The sequence below is a fragment of the Myotis brandtii genome, unplaced genomic scaffold (genome assembly GCF_000412655.1).
Source record: "Myotis brandtii unplaced genomic scaffold, ASM41265v1 scaffold895, whole genome shotgun sequence".
NCBI classification, from domain to species: Eukaryota; Metazoa; Chordata; class Mammalia; order Chiroptera; family Vespertilionidae; genus Myotis; species Myotis brandtii.
In genome coordinates, this window is record NW_005371669.1 from 278,157 (window position 1) to 303,697 (window position 25,541).

A 25,541-nucleotide genomic window follows, 5' to 3' on the forward strand; every position below is an offset into this window, starting at 1 on the left:
CAGCCCTGGAGCCAGGGGCGCACCGGGAGGGGGTTGGGGTCAACCCGGCTGAAAGCTCCCTTCGCAGCCTCCCTCTGGCCGCACCGGAGCCAAATCCTCTTTGCCGGGCCGGAGGGCAGGCTTGGGGGCTGGAGCATCTCTTATCAACGCCTTCTGCGCCCGTGTTAATTAATGAGTTAATTGTTAATGAGCTGCCCTAAGACTAATTCCTGAGGGCTCGCAGCCTCTGCCTGCCTGGTGGAACCCCAGTCGCCACCTGCCTCCCACGGGATCAGCTGGGTTTTGGGGGGAGGGGGCCGCTAAGTGACTTCTCAGGCTCCGGCTTCAAGTGTTGCTGACCAATCCCTCCCTCCTCCCCCCTCCCCTTCTCTAACGGGCAGGGACCTGCTGGGCGGTGGGATGGGGGAGTTGATTTCAACTTGCAGCTGGAGCTTGGGCTGTGAGGTTGAAGTTCAAGGCCAGGAGTGAGGGGTGGGAGGCATTGCATGCTGCCGGCTTTCCGGTTGGGCTTTATGTGTATGTTTCCCCTCTCTTGGGGGGGGGCGGGGGCAGCTGGGACTGGCGCCTTCTCAGTGTCCAGCCCAGAGGGGGTGGCGCTCTCTGGCCGCTGGGCATCTCTGGCTCCGCATCCAAGCGGTTGGCTCGGAGTTTCCAGCTCCGATGGCTGGCCTCCTGGTCGCCCAGAGTTGAAACAGAGACCATTTTACTTTGCACCAACCAGGTCGAGAACGCGGGGAGCCTTGTAGAGCAGGGACCACCTCCTAGCGGGAACCCTGCTGGGCAAAGCTGGGGGCTCAGCCTCCAGAGATGAGGTGCCTGGTTCCAGCCCTGTGAGCCGCCCACCGGAGGCTGGGGAAGAGGAGGAGGTGGCCAGGGTTGCAAAGAGCCCTCCTAGCGCTTGCACATATTCTAGCCACTCCAGTGTCTGTAAGCCAAGAGGACAGCGCCAGGGTGTAGCACGGTCACAGCTCGGAAGGAAGGCGGATGAGCCAGGGCTGGGGGACCTGTTTCTTGGTGTGGCTTATAGATGTGTCTGTCCTCATGCAGTGAAGCAGGTAAGGACCCGTTGCCTACATTTTTCTTGACAATCACAGAACCTGTGCCTGACCCATCCGGTGATCATTTTTTTTCCTCTGCTTTGAGCGATGGAATACAGTCTGTGCATTTTCAGATGGTTCTGCAATGATGCATAACTTGGTGGTCGTATTCACATCCAGGAACTGTCTGAACTCCGCGTGCAGGCAGTCATTTAAATGTTCAACTGGCATGCATTGAGATATTTAGCCATGTTATGAAAATCGTAAACTTGGCCAAGGTGAGAGGGGAAAAAATGGGGAGGGGATGGTGGTAGAGAGTTAGAGGGAGGGATGCCTAACCCCAACGAAGAATTACAAGATGATAGAACCGGAAGTGCCTGAAAACAGTGCTTGTTGTTAAGGTCACAGACCTTAATACATAAAGGATGCTTGGAGAAGTATCAAGGGCATCTGGAACTAGTAGTTTAATTCTGACTACTTCATGGGAGTGAATATGTTATGTCATTATTTTTTTAATTTAAAAAATTCTGGAAGTGGGGTTGGTTGGGTTGTCAAATAGGGTGAGAAGAGTTTGTTTGCCCTGTGGCAATGTTATCTCTGACCCCAGTGTAAACATCTTTGGGCTCAGGAATCCATTTGGAAACTGAAAAGTGAAATCTGAACAAATTTTTTAAATAATGCCAAATCTCCCATAAATAAAGCTTTTTTAAAATTCCAAGTTTTGTAGGTGTATCATTTCAGCAGCCAATTGATATCATATCCAAAGAGAAAGTCAATTAAAATGACCAAATTTTGAATGTTTTAGTAAGTTTTGCTATTATTATGGATATTGTTTTATGTTGTGCTTACACATTGAAGGATTCTGGAGTCCCCACACTGTGAAGCCAAAAATATTAATAAGACACAATCCTAGAATTATTCCTTTTACCTATAACACTTTCTATTCTTGAAGAAATTGTATTCTTTAAGAGTTTCTCTGGGAATATGTTTAGTACTTACATTTATTGACATGGATGCTTGATCAATACATTTTCTGCTTATAAGGCTCACCGATAACATCTTGAGGAAATATGAAAGATAATTGCAACTTTGGGTCATAAAATTGCAAAGTTTTAGTGCTTTTTGTTTGTTTGTTTGACCCAAGAGGTAGTTTCTTCTTCCCTGGAGAAAGCAATTTATCAATGAAATCCAATTCCTCAATTCCTTTGCATTTAGCCTCTGGAATTGTATTATAGTGAGTGTGTGTGTGTGTGTGTGTGTGTGTGTGTATGTTTGTGTATCTCCATTTTTGGGTGGGTGGAGAAGGGACTTATTTTAAACCTACATCGCTTTAATCATGTTTTCCAAGTGAAATGGACAAGATATTATATTTGATTGATTTCATTTATCACTTAATCAGATAACATGTGACTCCTTCTCATGAGATATTTTCTTTTAATAAACTCAACTCTATAATGGCAACGTACATTTTTATAAAATACAGGATATCTTGATTTCTTTATGCAAAATTATTGGTATATTACAGTTAAGTAACTGAAACCTAAGTTGGAAGAAACCATTGGAACTCTTATTTAAGAGTGTGTGTGTAAGCACATGTGTATGTTTTATGTACACACATGCAAATTAGCGTGTATGTTCTGTGAATAAAAATGGAATCTCTTTTCATTATGTACACATATGCAAATTAGCCTTGCTCCTAGGCGTGTATGTTCTGTGAATAAAAATGGAATCTCTTTTCAGAAGATTGCCCTGTATGTTTCTCTCTGCAAGTGCAAAGAACTCAACTGGTAGGACTTCAAAATTTTGTTGGTCCAGCTTCCTATATTTCCTGTTATTTTTTTTCATATTATCTCTAGAATGATCAGTTACTGACTAAAATAAGTGCCTAAAATTTTAGTAATTTAGAAAATTGGATATTGGTATTAAAAGTTCAGACACAAACATAAATGTAATACCAATCTCTGCAAGTTTAGCACAAATTTATCTTTTATTTAAAAACATCTCCGAAGTATTCGGATATGATGATGACTTACGATTACTGAGGTACTCTTGGAAGATTGTTAACATTTTTCTCTTTGCTTCCTAGTAGTGGGTTATTATGAGAAGTAGAGTGAGATGGACCTGGGATCCCTCCCCCAAGTTCATTTCTAGTTCTATCTCATTAATGTGCTCCTAGTGAGGGTTCTTGGCCACTTTTCATTTACTGTCCTCATTTCCCACCTGGGGGAAAACAAACTCTACTCTATAAATATTCTTGTAGATAAAAATGGCATGAGATGAGGATGCTTTAAAAAGGCAATCATTATGAAAACAAAACATATTCTGAAAAAGATATCATTTTCGTTTGATTTATTTTTGTCTTTTTGGGTAAAATTCTCTTTCTACGCAAGAGATAACGTTGACTCAACTTTTTAAAAAATTAAATATTAGTATTTTTTAAAATTAAATATTAGTAATCCAATATTCTTTATCTGTGATGTCATGGTGTCTAATGAGTTTAAATAATATTCCTTTTGTTTGGATATTGCGTAGCTGAAGATTAATACGCTCCACAAGGCACATTAGTTCTTATTTACATTATATTTACCTTGTCTTGAATGAAGTTCTGGGAGAAGAGTCACTCTTACAGAGATCGTTGCTCTGGCTTGGCTTCTCAGTGTCATTGAGTAAAAGGAAAGTCTGTTTTCTTAGCAAATTTATATTATTAACCCGATGATCTCTACCAGTTCAATTGAAAACAAGATAAACATATTCTTATGTAACAACTTTCAAATGGTTGAACTCCCTTCCCTTCCCTTCCCTTCCCTTCCCTTCCCTTCCCATGAATTCCAAACATCTTTTACAAAGTATATTCAGCTTACCAGAGTTAATTAGGTGACATCTGGCATCATTGGTGTTTTAATTTAGCAACTACTTGGGTAATTTCATTGAGATATTTAGGAGTGTAATTTTGACCTGCTTCCCCACACATTACTAGATGCTTTTATGATTATAGTGTTTATATTTCATAAGTTCCAAAGGAGAACAAAACCCCCAAGTAATATGTGTATGAATATTATTGGTTGCTAATGGATAATCTTGATTCTTAAGAGAAAAGGGATAGTTTAATAGTGTGTATTCTGTTCTAGAGTCTAGAAATGATTCCTGAAGATGAAATTTCATCATGAACACTAATGGCCTTTCTATTGAAAAAGCATCTGGAAGTTCTGGCCTACCTTTTTTTTTTTTTCGTGGTGATATCAAATAACCACTCTAACCATTTATACTGGTCATCAAATATCCTCATCAATAACATTTTTGGGTTTTTATCACTATCATCTCAAGGCATATTTGATGAGTCATGAAGAATATTTATATCCAATTACTCATGTTCAGGCCTATCCGGTTACGATGTCTCCAAAGATAATTAGTTCATAAGCTATGAATCCATACTCCTATGGTTAATGTTTGAAATAATGTGTTTGTGCAAACAGCTCTGAGGTATTTCTCAATTTTGTATTCATGCAAACAAGTCATGAATAACTAGCTGATACTCTAATAATGGAAATAAACCCAGTGATGACTTTCTAACCTATTTCCCCCCAAGATTGAAAGATATGACTAATAAATTTTTAATGAACTGAGTGGATTATTACAATTTTATCATGAAATAGTTTTGTTGATTTTTAAAATGTTTATTTTCAAACAAGAAAGTATAAATTCAGATGTGGAAAAATGACATGCAGTCTAATAAGTTAAGGAATCTTACAGATTCTCATTCTATAGTCATTGCTAAATTCATAATTTCTTTACATTTTTTATTTTTATTAAGTTTAGAGTTAACAATGCAATTTATCCTCAAAGTGACCTATTTTGGCTTATGATTAATTTTAGGAGTATTTGTTTTTTATTCCTAAACCCTAATTTATTGAGATGTGGATGCCTTTAAAAGCACCCAAAGCATAACACATTTTCTTTAATAGCCAATAAAGCAGCTACCATCTTATAGTTCCAGAAAATTAAATCTATAAAATACAAATTTATTGATTAAATTAATAAATATGTTAATGTTACCTTCAAATGCATTGTAGCTCTCTGCTCTATAAGAATTATTGTCTCATAATGGTGTGTTTCATTTCCATTCCATTATGGATTTATTGTGAAAGAAGGCTTAATAGATAGACTTACTCTTCTTGATTTCTGTGAATATAAGCCAATCTCCTCAGGATTGAGCTGTTTTTTATGAACTTTTCTGGAGTCTTGCATTTTGTTAATTTTAAAAGCTATCTCCAGACAATTGCACTATTAAAAAACAATCTAGCCTTGGGAAGACTTGAGCTGAGTCAACATGCATTTGAGATGTTCAGTGTCAAATAGTGGCTAGTCTATAAACACACTGCTACTCTATAGATTCATTCAACACCCACTCTCACAACCAAAAATTATTTTTTTTAAAAATATGTCAAGTGAGTTTTTTTCTTTGCTTAATCCCTTCACCTTTTTCACCAGCCCCCAACCCCCCTCTCCTATGACAACTGTCAGTCTGTTCTCTCTCTCTCTCTCTGAGTCTGTTTCTATTTTGTTAGTTTATCTTGTTCATGAGATCCCACATATGAGTGAAGTCAGCACAATACAATCTACAGATGATGTATTATAGAATTATACACCTATATAATTTTATTAACCATTGTCACCCCAATAAATTCAATAAAAAAGAAAATAAAGTATATCAAGTGATAACCACAAGTATAGGCCAGTTTGGGGAAAATGATTCTGTCAAATTAAAGAATAAATTTAAAATCTGAATGATGGCTTCACTCAAGTATCATATTACACACATGTTTGCAGGATGCTTATAATGAATGGGTGCTTTACAGTTCGTAATATCTTTGATATGCATGTTTTTTAAGATTCAAGTTTTTTGTTACTGCTGTTAGATATGCAATTTAGTACTATGAGCAGAAGCTCCTTCTGTTGTAGTTAAAGTAAATATAGAAGAAAAGTTAATCCCGTCAGGGAGTTCCTGGGTTCACAACATATTTAAGTGGCTTTCATGTCTTTACTGAGGCAATATTTCTGATGGTTTGAAACATCAGCCCTGTAAATCTATGGATAGAGATGGTGGAAAAGTCTTTTTCAGGAGTGAATACCTCTTAAAAAATACTAAACACAATATAAATTTTTAGAAGACAATTGCTAAAGGTTGAATAAATCATGCTCTAAAGTTGTAAAAAATGTGTTTTAAGGTAATTAACCCATATATTTCTCAACCTTTTCTTTTATAACACCAACCATATTAACATATAGACTAAGTCTACCTTACTTAAAACATTTATATTGAACGCCTCTACCTAAGTTTACAGTAATAGACTTTCTGATTATTCCTTTAGACCTGTCACTAATCTACAATGACAGAGTTACAGTACATTTTATAAATGTGATAAGTCATACTTTTTAAGATTATACATTGGAATAATATGGAAGAATATTAAGGTTTCCAAAATAGAATAAAAAGAACTTGCCAGTTATCAATTAACTAAGCAACAAGTGGAAAGTATATTTTTTGTTCCCAATGACTAATTTTACTCTGAATGAAGTTGTTAAAAAACAACAACAATTTGTGAATTTTAAATTCAGAATTTCCTTGAATAAACAATTAAGATGGAAGCTGAGTTTTCTGGATTTGTAAGATACACTCTTTTTTACTTATAGAAAGTTTCTACCTGTCTTTCACAATCGCCCCAACTCAGCACTTTCATTCTTCAAATGGGAACTAAGAGAATGGAATTCAGTTGACTCTGGGAATTGAAACTTAAAGTTAAGAGCTAAGAAAAAGGGGATCCTGAGCAATTTCTAAAGGGACAGTCTACATGCTTTTAAAAATTCATCTTAAGCTCAGCCAGTGTGGCTCACTGGTTGAATGTTGACCTATGAATCAGGGGGTCAAGGTTCAATTCCTGGTCAGGGCACATGCCAGGGTTGCAGGCTCCATCCCCAGTAGGGGGCATGCAGGAGGCAACCAATCAATGCTTCTCTTTCATCATTGATGTTTCTATCTCTTCCTCTCTGTTTCTCTCTAAAATCAATCAAAAATATTTTAAGAAAATTCATCTTAAAACATTTTTTTAAACTAACGTACTTGTTTTAAGCATCTTTCTCACCTTTGGGCTCATAGGTCAAGTATTTACAACCCACCTCTCCAGCACACACACATTTTTGCAATACATCACTCCTTATTTGAGTCCTTTTAGATCCAAATCAGATTATTGACATTTTCAAGGTAGAGCTGTCTCTATATTTGGGCTAACACTAATTATGTTTGACTAGCAACAGAACTATGGGGAAATATAACTTGGAGCATCCAAGTTTCCTCTTAGAGTGAACTGTATTGAGTTTTCATTTGTGCCTTCCACCCATCCATAAAATGCAGACATGTGAACACATCTCTCGTTTAACCAATTTGAAAGACAAAATGACAAATTGTGATCATACAGAGATCGGCCAACGTGAATATGAAAGATTACTCAGGTCTCTTCTTTTTAAAATGCATCCTTGACAGCTGTTATTTAAGGAAATCATGTCTTATTTAGAGTAAGATTCAGAAACACCAATATAAACTGCGGTTATTAACTATTAAAATATTTATTTCTCATCAATATTGAGTCAGTAAAATAAACAAAAGTTTAATCTATCTTTAATGATTCTTTCATCACAAAAATGATAAACATTTGACATCCTTTACTATCTTTTAGATACAAATTTTCAGATGTCTAAGCTGAAAGTGGAAATTTAATTGCTCAGGATTTGAAACTACACAATTAGTAACTATTGACTGAAAATTTATCTATTACCAAAGTTTGGTCTCCGATAAGTCCTATAATGCCGATTCTCATAATTATTGTTTAGAAGGTAATTTCTGACAAGTTCAGACAACATGACTTTTTAAAATTGACTTTTTAAAATTGTGTACGTGATATGCTGGGTATAGCTGATGTTAAATAGTCTCTATATGTCAGACATGGTAATGTCCCATTTATTCTTTCTTATAATATCCTTCAAAATCTGGCTGGTTCTTTTTATATAAAAACACTCTTCAAGAATGTACATTAGGTTTATCCTGTAGGTGTATTTTCCTTCTGAAATGTAGTTCTTGATAATTTAAGTTCTGTGTGACTTTTTGAGTTTTGAAGATTGTTTGGGTTATGTTAGAAGTTAAAGTAATATTGACAAGAGTGGCCCTTGAAAATATAAAATGTTTTCAGAATTGTGTGTTGGATAAAGAATGGGGAAGTCAGGTGCTTATTGTTAAAAAAAAAGTTTAGAGGAGCTGGATTATATTACCGACACCAGTCAATGCAAGACTAACATGTGAAATCATGGGCCCTTCCAGCATCTCTAGCAACTGGGAAAGATGTTCTAGGCATCATTGCTAAAGAGTCTTCCTCTAGTTAGAAGCACGCAATGTTCCGCCATCTTTCTTAGGAGGTGGTGCAGAGGCCTTGGAGAGTGGCAGGTGGAGACTTACCTCCTTGGCCTTGGGTTGGCTTGCTTGTGGTAGATCACCTCCTTTTGTTATTTTTAGTTCCTGTGGGTTAATATCTACCTCGAGTCCTTTTGGATGTGGTAGCATGTAAATTATTAAAATAACTGTAGACTGGATGGGTTTCCATTCATGAATCTTCCAGAGTTTCTCAATATGTTACGATCACCCTCTTTAACACCTCTGTTGGTTTGACCAAATAATGAAGGACTTGCTGGCAGGTATTATGTTTCAGTAACCCTGTGACCTGCTAATGGTTAACACACTCTTGTGTACACAGTCGCTATGGAACATGCACTGAGTTGAAGTCCTTTCCTCCAAATGTTATGTGCTGTTTCATTTTATCTGCTTATACCAGCAACAGATTATCATTCTATTAATCTGTTAGTAATGCATTACTTTTGTACTTTCTCACTGTCCTTCCTTTTTAAAAACAACAACAACAAAAAAAAGAACTGAGCTGCCTTGTTTTAAATTACATTCTATAGGTTAAGACTGGCCTTAGAAGTGAAGCTCTCTAGTCATTTAACTGCTAAACCTGTATTCCAGAAGGCCTTTCTGGTTATTTATTTTAGCTGATCAGGCAATACCGAGCCTCTGAATTACAGCTTTAAGTGGTTTCCATCTTAATGAGGGTTTCTTATTCCTCTGAGGAGGATATACTGCGGATGGAACTAATCTCAGGCTTGATCCTGCCAATACAATCTTGTCCTACCAATAAAGAGGAAGTTAAGTGCTACTACCTAATGGCAGGACTGATTAGGAAAAATTAAGAGAAGGGGAGCTCCATTCCTCAGTTCCGTCCCTCACATCGGGGAAATTGCTCTTAAAAATCTCCAAACTCGGGCTTAGCTGGTTTGGCTCAGTGGATAGAGCGTTGGCCCATGGACTGAAGGATCCCGGGTTCTATTCTGGTCAAGGGCATGTACCTCGGTTGCAGGCTCAATCCCCGGCCCTGGTCAGGGGTGCAAGGTGCAGGAAGCAACCAATTGATAAGTCTCTAATCACTGTTTCTCTCTCTCTCTCTTTCCCTTCTCTCCACTCTCTCTAAAATTAAATGGAAAAATATTCTCAATTGAAGATTAATTTAAAAAAGGGGGGGATAGCCAAACTCAGAGTCACCTGGGTTCTCTTTACCATTTAAATACAAACTATCTCAGTGTTTCAACTTATGGGGTCATATCACAAAATACCTTAGTAAGGTTCAATTCGTACTTATTTCCAGTTCATAAGGAAAGTGGTCAGAGACTGAAGCATAAAGTTCAGATGCAGGATGTTTTGCATAGTATGTTTAGATTACAAGATCTAATTTTAAAGTAAAATATGAGGAATGCTTCAAAAAACTTATTTGTAACTATGACTACCTTTGACTACCAAAATAGTGAAACAAAAGACAGTTTAAAATAAAGATGAAAATAATTTACATACAGGAATAGAATGGAAATAATATTGACAGACTTGAATGTTAGACTCAAACCCATAAAAATCCTGGACGAAAACGTAGGCAGGACATTTCTCAGAGCAATATTTTTTTCTGATATATCACCTTGGGCAAGGAAAACAATATGGAGTTTCCTCAAAAAATTAAAAATGGAACTGCTGTATGACCCAGCGCTTCCACTTCTGGGAACATATTCAGAAAAACCTGAAACACTAATTCGAAAGAATAAATGCACCCCTATGTTCACGGCAGTGTTATTTACAGCCAAGGTTTGGAAGCAACCCAAGTGCCCATCCGTAAATAAGTGGATAAAAAAGCAGTGGTACATTTCACACTGGAAACTGACTTGGCCATTAACATAAGGAAATCTTACCAGCATGGTAAGAGCATTATGCTAAGTGAAATAAGTCAGTCAGAGGAAGACAAGTACCATATGAGTTCACTCATATGTGGAATCTTATAAACAACAACAAAATGGCAAACAAAATAGAAACAGACTCAGAGATACAGAGAACAGACTCACAGCTGTCAGAGGGGAGTTGGATAGGGGCAGAGGGAAAAAGGTGAAGGGATGAAGCAAAAACAACAACAACCAACCTCATAGACACAGACAACCTTATGGTGATGACCAGTTGGAAAGGAAGGTAGGGGCAGGTAAAAGAGGGTAAAGGTAGGATCAGTGGAGGCAGAGATTTGACTTGCTGTGTTGAATACACAGTACACTATGCGGATGATGTATTACAGAATTCTACACCTGAAACCTATGTAATTTTGCTAACAAATGTTGCCCCAATAAATTCAATAAAAAATAAATAAGTGAATACATAAATAAATAGAACACACACATAACAACAACAACAACAACAAAACCATAAAGATAAACCTAATGTTAACACCTTTAGGCAGTTTCCCCAAACGTATTTTAAGAAAATCACTCCATCTTCCTATATGTTAAGATGAGGGAATGAGGACCACGAATCCTCTTCAGCACATTTGGTGAAGGAAAGAATTAAAAACAGTGGTTCTGGGTAAATTATATATTGAAAAATTGCAGAATTTGAGAAGAGGACCTGTCGTTCCCCACTTTTTCTGTAATGCTCTGTGTCTTACAAACTCATGTGCTTGAGCAGAGTTGTGTTCAATTTAATGATTTAAACTCAAAGAGTTAGGTGTATAATTATGATTTCGCACCAGTAGGAAACATGCTTTGAAACATTCCTAACGTCTCTACCACATACAAGGCCCTATTCTTGCTGCTTCACATAGGAAAATATAACATTTTTTGTCACAATGATTAAATGGTTCGAGTTTAAATATATTTGATCAGCAGAATAAAAATGTGTGTTTAACAAAGATAGGAAATATTTGTTAGTCACAGGGGGATTATACTGTTCCTTTATGCATAATAATAATAATTCTTCGTTTATGAATGTAAGCGAAATGCATTGATTTTACGAAAAATGCCATAGCTCCCACATAAGAAAAATACTATGTAAAAATATCTATTTGCTCTATCAGAATTTATGAGTTGAGTCATTTGACAGTGCTCCATTTAGACAAATAATTGATAGAGACCCAGCACCTCCCAACCCCTATTTCAAAATGTTTCTATTATGTGATTTTATTTTTTTATGATAAATCATTTTTAAAATGTATTCACTTGGAAGGCTTCCTAAGTTGTTTACAAAGATGGCATTCTTCAATGACCACAGTGAAATAGCTCATGTGATTGGGGCAACTCATAGAGTGTGTGGGTATTAGTTCTTTCAATTGTGTGGTGGGTAAGACTGTGGATATCATGACCTTGGCCGTTCACATTGTATTTCTGTTTTGACATTCTTTATAGTTGCAAAATTATTGCTGTATACCTCTCATCAATAAATGGTTTGGGATTAAATTATGAATTATAGGGCTATAACTAGAAAGCAAATTAAAGCCATCAATTGCCTTATCCAAACACCAGAGAAATATGACAGCTATAATTAAAATATTTACCTAATACTGGGCATTTTGATTGCTTTCTAAAGAGATTTTTGCTGACTAGGAAACTTTTACAACCCAGACTTTCTCATTAGTAGGATTTACATACTGCTCAGTTCTGTGTGCTATAAATAATAATGTTGGAAAAATTGGTGGAGAGAGAAAGTAGACTTGAATTCAGATTATTTGTAGGATTTTTTGTGTGTGGTGTCTAGACGTTGCATCAGCTGCTTCATGTAAAGTTGCTTTGCTCTGCCACCCTGGGATCATGCCTCTTGTTACTTTATTTTTGAATGTTCCTAAAATTAATATATATGGTTTCACAGTTTACATATAATCTGCATTGTCTTAGGTTCTGTATGTATGTGAACTTTGTAGGTATGCCTACTTATCTCATGAATAATACATAGAGGCACAGTGAAATCTTTTAAAGATCCTTAACATAATTTAACTATGATTCTGTTTAAATAATCAGGAAGGTTTGTTTCTAATAGGATAATGGGAAAAATAGCTGAGCCAACACACACCTCTACTCTCCCCGCTCCACACACCCATCCATTCCTTTCTTTATCTATATAAAGAGATAGGTAGACACACACATACTCACATATGTAAACATTTATTTATTTATTCCTAAACCCATAGTTTTAGTCCATCCAATTTCATCCATGTTATGAAAATAACGACCTAAATATCTTTAATTCATTTGCAAGAATTGTCCTAACATAACTAAATAATCAAGTACACTTAGCATTAAAATTTATAACAAATTATAATATAATTAAACATTCATTATTTATAAAGTGCTCAATGTTATAAAACATTTATAAGCAGAAAAAATAAGAAAAGAATTGTGAGTCCGGACTTTTCCTTGTGGCTTTGTAGGGCTTCACGATCTACTGCAGACGCCGGCATGAGGAGCCCCTTGTGACTCGGGCCTTCCTTCCCAACACACTCACAGGGCACGGGGGCGACAGGGACACAGCTGTGACAGATCACAGTCATTTGAGTTGCCTTGGTCACTTTTGCAATGGTCCAGTTTAAAGCAATGCTATTAGATTTTTTAAAAAAATTATTTATTTATTTTTTTAAAAATTCTTTATTAGTTAAGGTATTACAAATGTGTCCTCATTCCCCCCCATTAACCCCCATCCTCCCCCCACCACTCATGCACTCATCCCCCTGTTGTCCATGTCCATTGGTTTGGCTTATATGCATGCATACAAGTCCTTTGGTTGATCTCTTCCCCTTACCCCCTCCCTCCCCTACTTTCCCTCTGGGGATTAATAGTCTGATCGCTGTTTCTCTGTCTTTGGATTTGTCCCTGTTCATCAGTCTATGTTGTTCTCTATATTCCACAAATGAGTGAAATCATGAGGTATTTATCTTTCTCTGACTGGCTTATTTCACTTAGCATAATGCTCTCCAGTTCCATCTACACAATGAAATACTACGCTGCGGTAAAAAAGAAGGAACTCTTGCCTTTTGCAACAGCATGGATGGAACTAGATTTTTTTTTTTTAAACGCATCAGCCTCCTCCACAGCTTCATGCTGGAAAGCACGCAGCGGGCGCTCACTGACGGCCTGTGTGTTTCGTCTAGGTGTTGAGGGCAAGCTAAGAGGATGAAGGCGCCAGGTGCCCAGAGGAAGCATGGTATGGCGCAGCGGAGCCGGTGCTGAAGTGCTCTCTCTGATGGCTCTATGGGAGTGGATAGCCCTGAGTCTGCATTGCTGGGTGTTCGCCGTTGCTGCCGTCTCCGACCAGCATGCCACAAGCCCCTTCGACTGGCTCCTGTATGACAAGGGACCCTTCCATCGCTCACAGGAATACACTGATTTTGTGGACCGAAGCCGGCAGGGATTTAGCACAAGATACAAGATATACAGGTACTGGGGGGCAAGGGCAGGCCGGTGCAGAGCTCTCTGCCTGGGAGGCTGTGTGTGAATGGGTTTCTCTAAGGGAGCGTTTCCGAGGGGAGAGGGTGGTCATCAGGAGGGTTCTTATTGACCATTCGCCTCTGTCATGTTTTTGTTATTTAAACACACACTGAGTGGCCAGATGATTATGACCAACCCATCAGTACTTCATTGACTCTTCCAAAAATACTGAATATTGAAAACTTCCTAAGCAAATGCTCTCAAGGTTTTATTATTATTATTATTTACATAACTAATTCAGTTCATTGTACTGATGGGGTGGTCATCATAATCTGGCCACTCAGTGTATTTCTCTTCGACGTGACGTATTCCAGGAAAACGTGATAAGGGTGACCCCTCTGGGTCCCTTTCAGATCCTAGAATCCTTCTGTGCCTTCAAGTCAATGCCAGTGAACTTGGAGGCTGAGTTCATCATCGTAAACACTGTTCAGTGAATTTTCCCGAATGGTGTTTTCCTTTCTACTTATGCTACGCTGTGTTGTTACCTTTTCTGAGCTTCAATGGAAATGGTGTCTTGTACGAGTCATTGAGAAGTTGAGTCCATTCATACTATGGCAATGGCGGAAATGGCAATGGAATAGAAGGAAAAGGATGAACAGGACATGATAGCAAAGACCGAGAAAGAAGAAGGGATTGAGATGTATGGCCTTTAGCTTTTACTGCTCTTCTATGTTTAACTCTAAATAGTTACACAAAAGAAGCTGTATGTGAAATCCAACAGACTTCCTGCCCCCGAGCCCAATGAACCCATTAAATAGAGGATACACAAGTGCGCCTGAGTCTATGCCATAGAGAATGTTTTATGAAAGTTTTGATTGGCTCATTTCTTCTAGATAGAAGCTTACGATTCCCAGTGATTGGTTGAACATTCATAGAGAAGCAAAACTTAGCTTTGCATTTGTGTGTCTATATGTAAATATGTGATATATATGTTTTATTTTATGTTGTATCTGTGCACCAGAGGGCACTGTGCTTCTGGTCTGTATGTGGTCTTTATAGCCTGGGAAATGTATAAATTCTATCAGCAATGCTTACTAGTATTTACCAAACAGACTGGAGGTACTGAACTAGTTCTATGAAACATCACAGAATTACTGTGTGTGTGTGTGTGTGTGTGTGTGTGTGTAGTTAGAAATCCCTAGTCCAGGCAGCCAGAGCATGGGCGCAAGTCTACAAAAAAGACTGACTCTAATTTATTTTTAAAAGTAAAATGACAAATATTAAAGATGTTCTTTCTGAAATGCAATCTGTATAATATGATTCCAGTTGTATTCCTTTTCATGTGTGTGTTGGTTAAGCCTGTTTTCCTTCACAGATTGTGTGAAATGACTTGAGTTGAAGGTGGTGGGAATGTCTTCTATGTCAGCATTCTGCAGGAGGGTTTTAACAGTCTGTCAATCAAACTGGTGCATGCTTGTCTCCACAATCTATTGGCATCTCTATTGGGAGGTCTGAGGTGTCTTGTGTGTGGTTGTTGGCGTTTGGCCCATCTGTTGATTGATTGTGAGTTGTAAACAAGGGTTGGCATGTTTTAGAGCAGCGGTTCTCAACCTGTGGGTCGCGACCAATTTGGGGGTCGAACGACCCTTTCACAGGGGTCGCCAAAGACCATCAGAAAACACATATATAATTACATATTGTTTTTATGATTAATCACTATGCTTTAATTATGTTCAATTTGTAACAATGAAAATACATCCTGCATATCAGATATTTACATGACGATTCATAACAGTAGCAAAATTACAGTTATGAAGTAGCAACGAAAATAATTTTATGGTTGGGGGTCACTACAATATGAGGAACTGTATTAAAGGGTTGCAGCATTAGGAAGGTTGAGAACCACTGTTTTAGAGGTTCTAGGCTGAATGTATGAGAGGCATCAAAATTATTTGGATTGCCACAGTGAAAGCTAATGGAAAACAACACCTTGGGGTTGGTTTTTAAGGCTTGTATATTCCACTTAGAATTCTTAGAACTCTATTCCTAATGACCTTCATTAGTCCTATACTTCTCAACTTCTGATATCTTTATCTTTGTCGCTTGAACAGGCATGTATGGAAGTTATCTGTTTGTAAACCATGGAATATGATGTCCTGTCCCCTGCTGGGACCAGACCATAACTTCTATGTGACCTTTGAAACAATGCCTAATGATGCTATCTATGATCATTGATGGTTGGCATGGAATGAGCAATATAATATACTCATGAGGATTCCTTTTGCCTTACCACAGTGAGATATTTTGTTTGTCTAGCTAGTATTTCCCTAAATTTCAGAGAGTTCTCTTCACCTCTCCCTCCAATATAATGGATCTGAGTCCTTCTGGAGATGTTGACTTTGTTTTTGACATATCAGGACCCTCTCAACAACAAGGATTAGAACAGCTTTCTGGTTTCTTTGCTGTTACTTTTGTTTTTCATATCTGTGTTCAAAAATAATTATCAGAGACTTTATTGTTCACAGATGTCCAACCTCAAATACAGAATTTGTGAGTAATACACAGAGATGGAAAATCTATATTTTCCCAATTTAATTACTAGCTTCATCATTTTGAAAGACCACGTAATTTCAAAAAGTGATCGGCAAAATTCTACCAGTGCATTTTATTACTGCCATAAGCTACTTCATACAGGATATTGTGTTGACATAGTTTCTGAAAGGCAGTGGTTATGAATGTAAAACATATTAAGCCTGTTAAGATAATTATGCCAAATATCTTTCAGTTGTCTTTCTTCATCTAGCTCCTTCTCCAGAATCATATTGTCATTTTTACTGCAGATATAGAACAGCAAGATCATAACAACTAAACATAGTAAGATCATGGTCAGAGCTTAAAGAAAAAGAAATATCATTCTTTTCACAAGATGTGTTTTGTCGACTAAGAAGGCTTATCTTTGTATTTTTAAATTAATGAGTGTTATAAAGTACTTTTTAGATTTTGGTCTGAAACTACATTATGACTCAAGAGGTGATTATTTTATGAGTAGGTCATTGAATTGGAGAATCTACAGTGAGCTTGCTAACACGAAACTGGGTTTTTTTTTGGTTAAATATTAAAAGTTGGGTTTTCAGCTGTCTTTCTCTCTTGGCTAAAGATTGAAAATAGAACCTAAGCACAGGCATTTTAAGTGAGTGTTCTCACTTTTAGAAAATAGACTAAGCCTGGAGGAATTATGTCTGCTCTGAAGGGTAGAACAGGAGTACACCTGGCCCTAAATAAATTGAAGCCTTGTGATTGTAGTTACCATTTTCTAGAAACACCCTTAGGCAGTATGCTCACCAGCAAATGCATAATTTCTGGCAGGCCGTGGAAATCCTCATCCTTTTCACAACTCGCAGGAACTCTGGATGAAGGATTCACTTTTAGTAGCTCCAACTTACAATGATCTCGAACCATGGACATGAATTCTAAAGTCAGAGGGTGGTGAATTGTGTTCCCATAAGAGAAACATTTTACATATGCAATTATTCACTTACGATAATACAAAATAATAAAAAGCTTGACCTTGAGTTCTAACATTTTTTTTTTTGCTTAACCACAAGTGCAAGTGAATCACGAGGAACATGGTAATACTTTTCTTGTAATCTTTCAAAATAATGTAAAGATATGTCAGATTACTGCAACTGACTGCTTCCTCAGCAGTTTTTCAAAATGAAGTTTGAGAATAAGAGACAATTGAAAGAAAGGGTGTGCCTTATTGACTTTGTAGCCATCTTCCCTGAAACAACTAAATTTACAAAATGCCGTTAAGGACAAGCTGGCCTAGAAAATGATGGACGGATATATGGGCACGTCATATATGACAGGGCCATAATGAAACAGTATATGAGAAAGGGTGAACTTCTGAATAAATGGTTCCGCAATTTGGGTTTTTGTTTGGGAAAAGCAGAAATAGGATTACTTTGTCATATCACCTACACAAAACTGCTTGATATGGAATGAGGATCTAAGTAGGAAAGGCAACATATTAAGCTTCTAGAAGAAAACAGAGGGAAATACTTTCATGATGTTGGGATATGTAAGAATTTCTTAAAATACATTAAATATCAAAAAATAATAATTGGTCAGTTCAGGCATATTAACATTCACACTAGTGACAGAGTGGACAGAACTCCTAGATAGAATGTTAAGTGAAAGGAACACAACACAGGAAAAATTTGCACCCGTGATTCTACTATACGAAGCTTTAAGAATAGGTGCAACTGAATTATATGGTTTAGAAATATACAGTGGGGCCTTGATTTACGAGTGTCCCGAATAACGAGTTTTTTGAGATGCCAGTTGTCTCTCGGCCGATTTTTTTGCATTGAGTTGATAGAGTAATTTGAGTTAACGAGCTCCTTAACGAGCTCGGTCTCGGAACGAATTAAACTCGTAAGTCAAGGCCCTGCTGTATAACTAAATGTGGTTGTAAAACAAAACAATCCAAGACATGACCAAAACAAAGAGAAGATAGAGCTCTTCATAAGAAGTGGAGAAAGATGAGCCACACCAACCAGGGCTAAAATTTTATTTAATTTTATTTCACAATCAAATGTATCTGTGAATTTATACTTTAAATGTCCTTTAATGGACATTGGAAAAATTGGCAAAATTTCAGTCACGAATAAAATAGAAATACTAATTCAAGGATTTAAGAATTATAATCAACTTTCAAAAAAGCCAGTTCTTAATGAGGATTGTATATCAACTTATGATTATAAATAAAAGTCCTGATTTGTAACAACTAATAGAATTTGTAAGTAATAATTTTTAGTCTAACAGCGAATTCGTGATTTTTGCTATTAAAATGAGAAAATGAACAGCATTACTAGTCCACAGAATTATTTACAGAAGAGAAAATAACAATTATGATTTTTTGGCATTCAAACAAATAATTTATTTGATTATTTTTCTCTCTGTGGTTCCATCTTACCAAGCAGCCTGATTCTTCTCTGTCATTATCTCTGCGATCTTCTTCCAAATACAATTACCAAAATTATCACTATTGTTCTCTTCTGTTATCATGTTCTGGGTCTTCTGAGTTGCTAATGTGTGTGTGTGTGTGTGTCTTTTATTGGACACTATGTCAAAAATGTAAGGTTTAAAATCAGAGGAAAAATAAAATACTAAGTAATAATACCTCTTCATGTTTTTAGGTTTTAGATTTTTTTTGGCTTTCTTTTCCTGTGTGTGTATTATGTATATTTAAATGGAGATTTATGAAATAACTAGTCATGTGCATTATATCTCTTGTTGTAAGAAAAGGTCCTAAAAGATATTTATTATGTCTTTTTGTGTGCCTTAATATAAAATAAATTGATTGCTATGTAATTGCAATACTTAAAATTTCCAACTTTTAAAGTATGAGTCATAAAATTAAGATTAGGATATTAGCTCTTTTATTTTATTAACCATGTAATGTGAATAATAGTAAAAGATTAGACACCACCTTCAAATTAACCTTTCCAAAGTTAAAGCCAAAATTCATACTTATTATTTATATTTTGTAATAGATTTTATTTATTTAATACCTATTAGATCAAGTAGCAAGTTAAAAAATAGGTTAGATTACTTTTTCTATTAGTTACTGATTTTTTCTTATGATTTTCAATTGGAATCAGAATTCCATAATCTACTGTAGGATGCAAGAATTATCCATTAAAATTCATTTGGCCTAGAGAAGGGTCTTACGTGAATTAATTAGTAATATTTATCCATGGAATTTGCCTCTCAGACTGAAGTGATCCACGATGATACATAGATGTCCAACAAATGTTTGTGGAAAAAATTACACAGACTATATTTATGTATTCTTAATTTTCCTTTCATCTGTTTCTCTAAATATTATAGTAAATAAAGGCAATATAAAAAGTATACTATTTATTCAACCAGCAAACAAGAAAATATTAATAAACTGTTTCAGTTTAAATGTAAAAGCTGATAACCTTGATTATAGGCAAAGGGGGAAATGTTAAGCTCTTTGGTTACTATTAAAGAATTATTAAAGGTTTCTGAATATTTTAATGATAATCAAGAAACAGAAGGTGTCACAATATTTGAAATTATTTCACTTATGTACAAGTTTATTGTTAAGGTGCCAATATCCCAATATAGACATATATTCTGCTGACATATGATTACTTTTTGTCTCCACTTTTTAAAATGTTTTTATTGATTTCAGAGAGAGGAAGGGAGAGGGAGAGAGAGATAGAAACATCAATGAGAGAGAATCATTGATTGACTGCCTCCTGCACTCCCCCCACTGGGGATGGAGCCCGCTGGGATCAAATTGGTGATCTCCTGGTTCATGGGCCAACACTCAGCCACTGAGCCACACCAGCCTGGCCTCCTCTTTTTTTTTCTTGTTTTTAAATATATTTTATTGATTTTTTACAGAGAGGAAGGGAGAGAGATAGAGAGTTAGAAACATCGATGAGAGAGAAACATCAATCAGCTGCCTCCTGCACATCTCCCACTGGGGATGTGCCCGCAACCCAGGTACATGCCCTTGACCGGAATCGAACCTGGGACCTTTCAGTCCGCAGGCTGACGCTCTATCCACTGAGCCACACCGGTTTTGGCTGGCCTCCTCTTTTTTAGTAATCTTTCTCCCTTCTCCACTCTAATGTGTAAGCTACCTGTTCCCTTCTTCTGTGACGGTTGCATAGAGGCAAAGAGAATGGCCTCACCATGCATTTGCACGTCTCTTTTCTAACAGACATTTCCTTGGCTGCTCACTTAAATAGATAATAGCAGCAAACTAATTAAACTATCTCTCCCGTTAGCCTCGAATTAGCAAAGGCTCTGTGTTGCTGTGGCCTTGTGTTCTGACTATCTTATCTTAAAGAAACACATGACTATTATCCCAAAGCATAATAGAAAAATAGATTTCAACAAATACCCCCAATGAAAATGTATTAAGTATTTGTTCACAAAATGCAATCTCGTGACGATTAACCATTATATGAAAAATAACCTTTGATAGTCATCACTAAATTCATCCCACATAAGAATACTTTCCACATTTATTATAAAAATCAACGGGATGATAACTTCCTTTGCAATTATATTTTTAGAAGTGAAACTTTTTGGGGGACATAAAATCATAAGATTCCCAGGATTAAAAATGCCCTTAAGATTCATCTCTCGCCATGGCTAGTATTGGCTCAGTTGGTTGGCCATTGGTACTGTGCACCAAAAGGTTGCTGGTTCCTATTCAGGTCAGGGCACATGCCTGGGTTACAGGCTAGATCCTTAGTAGGGGGCATGCAGGAGGCAGCACATCAATGTTTCTCTCTCTCTCTCCCTCTCCCTTCCTGTCTGAAATCAATAAAAATAGACTTTAAAAGTAAATAAATAGAAAGTATCAGTCTGGAAACCCCAAGCTCCTTCATGGCCCAATTGGGGACATGAAAAGATTGGAGTTTCTGATGGATTCTTGGTCAAAGTGTAATAAATTAAAGCCATACTGTTCACTTTATGGGTGTGATATGGATTCTGAATACCACCAATTTTTGAATGACCCAGAAGGGTGGGTGGATGATTTTGAATTCACAAATTGTCAGCTACCTGTTATTGTTCTTAAGGTAACGTACTGTGGAAATCGGAGAAATAGATCTCAGCATGGCAATGGGATATTCCATTGTCTCCGCTGGCAGTCAAATGCCATGACTTCCATGCTGTGTTTAAGGTGTACTCTCTGGACTTTAAGTGTGAAAGCTGTGTTTAGTGGAGGCATAATCTGACTGGTGTGTGAATGCAAGCAGTAACAAGGTGTGGATAGAAAGGTTCCGTTTTATCGAAATCCGTTGAGATTTACATTTTTCTGATTTGAATTTTTTATTATTTCCAAGGCATCACTCTTGCCATTTGTGTGTGTATCTGTGTCTGAGTGATTGAGCATGTTTTGTGCCTGGGTTCCCCTTTTACCTTCATTACACCCCCCTTAATAGCATTATTTGGTTCTTATTTTACACTGAAAATGAATGCCCAGTAGAGCTCATGGGTATGCAAATTATTTATTTTTCAATTCTTTCAGCCACGCAGATAAGCTTTTGAGTGACATTTTAGAAGAAAATGCATAATATTGCAGATTAATATTCATTTAATTTGCATTAGATAGAAAAACAAATACAGTTATGCAGTAGGACATTCTTGAAAGAAAATGGTTTACTTGCAAGATTATGCATATGACTGAATTCATTTTTCTGTAAGATTTTTTTCTCATTGAAAATAAAGGCATCTTTTTCAGTTTAATAATTTGTTAAAATAATTATTTTTAAGCAAGAAGGAATAAAATTTGCAAAATAAAATTTTTATGTGAAAGGATCTCTTAAACTTGCATGTAAATATTTGAGTGCTTACCTATGCACATACAGTATCACATTTATTTAAAATCAATTAATTAAGCAATAGCCACACTAAGTATATTGTGTAAACATAATTTCCACTAAAATTTCAGAAATATTTTTGTTTAAGGTTAATAATTTCATGACAATTTGTAAATGTACTGTCTTCTTAGAAATGACAACTCAAACTAACCTGAGGAACGGTACATAATATGTCATAACTTATCTATTTCCTGAGACATTTTAGTAATTATCTAAAGTAATTCTAACAGACATATTACGGTAGTTCTATCGGACATATTACCCAGAAATAAGTTTAATGAGAAAAAAAAAATCTTGTAAGGTTGTCATCTGAACAGGATAAACATATTCGAGTTGTTTACAGCACCATTAATTTGATTTCTTATAAATTATACAGTGGGATTGAACTGTTTCATTTTATGGATTGGTTTCAACAGCAAGAACCAAACAAACTCCTTGCTTCATAAAGCTAAATGATGGCTTTTTGTCGGTACTCCAACATTCCCCACCAAGAAGGAAATGTGGTATGTCATCACTATTTCTGTATCTGATTATCTTTAAATATCATTGAGAATTGGCAATTATTTCTTATTATGGGTGAAATAGCAAAGTCTTGATAAGAGAAACTCACATATAATACTAAACATTAAATGAAAAGTTATATGCATTTAAAATCTTGATGCTGCTTCCAATGGCCTTATGGGTTAAAGTGTTGCCTTGGTGGTTAAATTTGTCTGTCTTCATTATGAGTGAGCTTGTGAATTTCTAATATATTCATAACTCTATTATATGTAATTATATTGTGAATATAGTCTTTTCCTGTAAACTATCTGTTCCTGACATTTGACTCTTTTCTTTGTCTTTGGGCAACTTTCATGTTTTAATAAGTGACGGTATTATGAAACTGAAGGTAATGTTTCCAAAAATTACATATATGATAAAAATTGTGAAAAGAAGTATTTGAATGAAAATGCTTAGAGAGGAAAATAGTTTTGCTATTTTATCCTCTCACTCTTGATACAACCTACTGTCTTTAATTCAAGAGTGATCTCTAAATACCAAATCTAATGAAATCTTTTCAATTTTGTGACAGTATGGAGGTAGCTAAGTAGCACAATAATTAAAAAGCATGGCTTAGGTTTGAATTATGGTCTCGCCACTTCAATAACCCGTAACCTTAAACTCACTAATTATATCTGTATCATCGTCTGTAAAATAGAGATAATGATACTATTCACCTCACAAGTTTTATGTGAGGATTTAACTAAATAATGCATGTCACTAAAGCACTTAGCGTAGTGCCTGACACAAGCAAGTCATGTTCCTATAATTATGATTATTATTACAATCCTGTCAACATATCATATGCCACTCTTTCCTTATCCCTCTTCGGTCATGTTTTTAATGAGTGTTACTGTTTCTGGAGGCTGTCATTAGATAGGAGATGAATGTTTCTTACAGTTGTGGTCTTGTTGTCGCTGCCTAAAATCATCCACAGTGCTTCATTACCAGCGAACTGCTTTCGAAACCCTTCTGAGAACTATCCCCTAATTTAAATCCAGAAACATATTGTGCAAAAACGAACACTAGATTTAGAATTGAATGATGGCTATTAAAATATGTATGGATTGCCCGGCCAGCATGGCTCAGTGGTTGAGCATCAACCTATGAACCAGGAGGTCACTGTTCAATTCCAGGTCAGGGCACATGCCCCAGTTGTGGGCTTGAGCCCTAGGAGGGGGCATGCAGGAGGCAGCAGATCCATGATTCTCATCATTGATGTTTCTCTCTCTCTCTCCCTCTTCCTTCCTCTCTGAAATCAATAAAAATATACTTTAAAAAAATTTTTTAAAAAGCTCTAGCTGGTTTGGCTCAGTGGATAGAGCTTTGGCCTGCGAAATGAAGGGTCCCGGGTTTGATTTTGGTCAAGGGCACATGCCTGGGTTGTGGGCTCGATCCCCAGCAGGGGGCATGCAGGAGGCAGCCGATCAATGATTCTCTCTCATCATTGATGTTTCTATCTCTCTCTCTCCCTCTCCCTCTCTGAAATCAATAAATATAAAAATATTTTTTTAAAAATAAAAAATGTATGTATTTATAATAGGCTAGTTTATCGCTCTAAAGAGCAGTTTTCTGAGGAAGTTGGAACAGATCAAGGTGTCTCAGAATTCTACAAATATATTATTCCACACGGTTTCCACTTTCTGTTGACATTTTGATGATAACTTGAAGAAATCCATGTAAACATATTTAATAATGGTGAATATTATCCTCTATGTTCAGATGTATATTTTCATGCCTATTTGCACATGAGAGAATACATATAAACGTTTAGAATCCTCAGACGGCATTATAATATTGAACAAATGCATGCTTCTCCATTTTTGAAACTGCGCATTCTACATATCAGTGAATAAGTGCAGTACTGACACTGTATTTAAATTTTTGCTGATTAAAAATAAAATGCTGGGCTTTTCATTATTTATTGGCTTTTCATGAGAGTCACATTTATTGGCTTCCTGTTGAAATGGATACTGTTAGAGAGGAGGATTTTATTGCAGTGATTTGGTTTGAGCCATTTACCTTTCAGAAAGGCACAAATCAACATTGTTTGGGTCTAATGGTTATTGATTTGGAAATAATTCTAACAAGGATAGTTCTTTAAGGTCAAGCCAAGGTTTTGCCAACTTAGCTGTTGTAGGAGTCCCATGTTGCCTGAGCCCCCTTTTTTATGGGATCCATTTTATTTGATTTGACTTACAGTTCACATTTCCAGGATGAGGGGTGGAGCGTTAGCCTTTTTTGATAATGTGCACTACTGCCTTAGTAAGTATGTTGCTGCTGACTCATAATAGGAGGGCTTGCCATTGCAAGTTAAGAACTTAGATTTCTTCTAACCGACTACTTTCACACTCACTTTCCCAGTGTTGGCGCTCTCTCAACGTTCGTCATTATTGAAATAAATTGGTCACTGGAGATTGAAGCTGTAAGAGCATTGTCCATTTACTTTGGGGAGCTGCGTTAAATGCTTATTTTGAGACAGTCCCTAGGTATTTGCCAACATGTGTCTGTTAATTTTTAAGTCCTTCATATCCCTTGGAAAGTGTTAAAGCATTTCAGTCTACAAGCATAGGTCTCTTTTCTCTTCCTCGAAGACCTGTCTTCTCATCTGAGTTTTTAATTCTTTTCTATGTAAATTTTTCTACAGCACCTCTAATTCATAGGTCTCCTGATCTGTGTCTGTCCTTCAGACTATCACCTTGCTTTCGGT

The 25,541-nt window shown here is 36.6% G+C and overlaps 1 protein-coding gene across 1 annotated transcript in view; it reads left to right on the forward strand.

The window, feature by feature from the left end:
• LOC102253790 (BMP/retinoic acid-inducible neural-specific protein 3) overlaps positions 1–25,541 on the forward strand; it is a gene marked incomplete at its 3' end in the record, with an annotated part of 88,088 nt that overhangs the window by 3,593 nt on the left and 58,954 nt on the right. Inside the window, exon 2 of the mRNA XM_014532451.1 lies at positions 13,580–13,865. Within this exon, the coding sequence (XP_014387937.1) occupies positions 13,630–13,865 (236 nt within the window). The remainder of the gene's footprint in view (positions 1–13,579; positions 13,866–25,541) is intronic.